Raw genomic sequence first — 2,872 nt, 5'->3', positions numbered from 1 at the left:
TTAGAGATGCACGCTCCTGGACTCTACCCTAGAACAACTGAGTAGGAAACTAGTTCTGGTGCAGCAATCCGTGTGGCAGAGACCATCCACATGTCACCCTGTACACCAATATGTGAGAGCCTCTGCTTTCTATACTTAGCATCTCAGAGCAGCACGGTGGTGGGAGTAAATGCCCTGTAGATATTAACATGTTTCCCAGCAGAACTCATGTAACAGTTATTGAGTGCTTACTGTTTCCTAGGTAAGAATGTCAAGCACTCAACTCACAAAATTTCACTTATTGGCATAACATCCTTGACAGGTAAATAGTAATGTTCCCATAATGTAAATGAGGAAACAGAAGATTACAAAGATCAGGCAGTTTTCAAAAAGTCACAGAGCTGGTAAATCAGGATTCCAACTTTCTGATCCACGTGTTATCTCCTAATCTAGGCTAGGCTTCACAGGGAATAAACAGACATGCCGTCCACTCATTCCACAACCTTTGTGAGCAGGTAATGTAGGCTAGGTGTCCAGCTACCGCCATCCAGAAGTGGTGTTTGTTGGGAGAGTAGCACTGCCATATACACACTACCATGTGTAGAGCAGAGAGCTGGCGGGGAGCTGCTGTGCAGCACAGAGGCCTCAGCTCGGTGCCCTGCCATGGCCTAGAGGGGTGCAACCAGGGGCTGGGAGGGAGGCTTAAGAGGGAGCGGACATGTGTATACATACAGCTGATTCATATTGTTGTATAGCAGAAAATAACAGCACTGTAGCAATTTTACTCCAGTTAAACAAATAAAAAAAGAAGTCAAGCTCTCCGGGCAAGATGGCGGGGGACGAGGCTGGTGTGACTTTAGGGCAGCTGCACCTTTCTCGGCAAGATCTCGCCACTTTGGATGTTTCCAAGTTGACGCCACTTTCACATGAAGTTATCAGCAGACAAGCCACAATTAATATAGGTACAATTGGTCACGTAGCTCATGGGAAATCTACAGTTGTAAAAGCTATTTCTGGAGTCCACACTGTCCGTTTCAAAAATGAACTGGAAAGAAATATTACAATCAAACTTGGCTATGCTAATGCTAAGGTTTATAAGCTTGATGACCCAAGTTGTCCTCGGCCAGAATGTTATAGATCCTGTGGAAGTAGCACACCCGATGAGTTTCCTACAGACATTCCAGGGACCAAAGGGAACTTCAAATTAGTCAGGCATGTTTCCTTTGTTGACTGTCCTGGCCATGATATTCTGATGGCTACTATGCTGAACGGTGCCGCAGTGATGGATGCCGCTCTTCTGTTGATAGCTGGTAACGAGTCTTGTCCTCAGCCTCAGACATCTGAACACTTGGCTGCTATAGAAATCATGAAACTGAAGCATATTTTGATTCTACAAAATAAAATTGATTTGGTAAAAGAAAGCCAGGCTAAAGAACAGTATGAACAGATCCTTGCATTTGTTCAAGGTACAGTAGCAGAAGGCGCTCCTATTATCCCAATTTCTGCTCAGCTAAAATACAATATTGAAGTTGTCTGTGAGTACATAGTAAAGAAAATTCCAGTACCCCCAAGAGACTTTACTTCAGAACCCAGACTTATTGTTATTAGATCCTTTGATGTCAACAAACCTGGCTGTGAAGTTGATGACCTTAAGGGGGGTGTAGCTGGTGGTAGTATTCTAAAAGGAGTATTAAAGGTGGGCCAGGAGATAGAAGTCAGACCTGGTATTGTTTCCAAAGACAGTGAAGGAAAACTCATGTGTAAACCTATCTTTTCCAAAATTGTATCGCTTTTCGCAGAGCATAATGATCTTCAGTATGCTGCCCCAGGAGGTCTTATTGGAGTTGGAACAAAAATTGACCCCACTTTGTGCCGGGCTGACAGAATGGTGGGGCAAGTACTTGGTGCAGTTGGAGCTTTACCTGAGATCTTCACAGAATTGGAAATTTCCTATTTCCTGCTTAGAAGGCTTCTAGGTGTTCGCACTGAAGGAGACAAGAAAGCAGCGAAAGTACAAAAGCTGTCTAAGAATGAAGTGCTTATGGTGAATATAGGATCCCTGTCGACAGGAGGAAGAGTTAGTGCAGTCAAGGCTGATTTGGGTAAAATCGTCTTGACTAATCCTGTGTGCACAGAAGTAGGAGAAAAGATTGCACTTAGCCGAAGAGTTGAGAAACACTGGCGTTTAATTGGTTGGGGTCAAATAAGAAGAGGAGTGACAATCAAGCCGACAGTAGATGATGACTGAAGAATTAAATAACAGATTTGAATGAAGTTGGAATTTCTCTTAACAATCTAGGGGTATATTTTCAGAACAATAGTGGGAAAGTAATTTCACAGCTCACTACCTTAGTAGTAGCTGTAAGATTCTCATTTTTTGGTGATGAAAATTTAACCTCTCGTATCGAAATAGAGCCTACAATAAATGTAGAAATTAGCATCATGTTGGATTAAATCTACATTTTACCAGAAATTAATCATTCCCAAATAATGTCTAATTTATACATCAGTGCAGATTTGAAAGGAAACTGTTTGCTACAACCAGACTTTGCTGTAGTAGACATACCACTGAATCTGTTTGAAATAAAGTCTTTGTTCTTATTTTTCATGATTGATCTTTGAGTAGCTCCAGGTTTAAAGGATTGTTGTAGCAGTAAAAATGTGACAAATTCTCAAAGACCAACTTCCCTTTCCCCATATTTTATGTTGCTTTATTTTTCAAAATTTTGAGTGAAAATAGATTCAAATAAAATTATCCTTTCAGGCATGAAAAAAAAAAAAAAAGAAGTCAAGAAGTCCTTGTCTTCATGAGCTAGTGGGGTTGAGAGAAGAACCTGGCATCTGTGTGATATTACACGGATGGATGCCTTCTGTGGTAGGATGCCTCCTTTGA

At 41.5% G+C, this 2,872-nt stretch overlaps 1 protein-coding gene across 1 annotated transcript; it reads left to right on the top strand.

The window, feature by feature from the left end:
* Positions 1 to 800: 800 nt before the first annotated feature.
* On the top strand, positions 801 to 2,580 carry LOC138424401 (eukaryotic translation initiation factor 2 subunit 3). Its single transcript, XM_069561192.1, has one exon. It carries the CDS (start codon positions 809 to 811, stop codon positions 2,225 to 2,227), a length of 1,419 nt encoding a protein of 472 aa, XP_069417293.1. The 5' UTR covers positions 801 to 808; the 3' UTR covers positions 2,228 to 2,580.
* Positions 2,581 to 2,872: the final 292 nt, after the last annotated feature.

The sequence above is a fragment of the Ovis canadensis genome, chromosome 19, assembly GCF_042477335.2.
Source record: "Ovis canadensis isolate MfBH-ARS-UI-01 breed Bighorn chromosome 19, ARS-UI_OviCan_v2, whole genome shotgun sequence".
NCBI lineage: Eukaryota > Metazoa > Chordata > Mammalia > Artiodactyla > Bovidae > Ovis > Ovis canadensis.
Note: the sequence above shows the minus strand (reverse complement) of the source record. Positions and strands in the feature narration are given on the sequence as shown.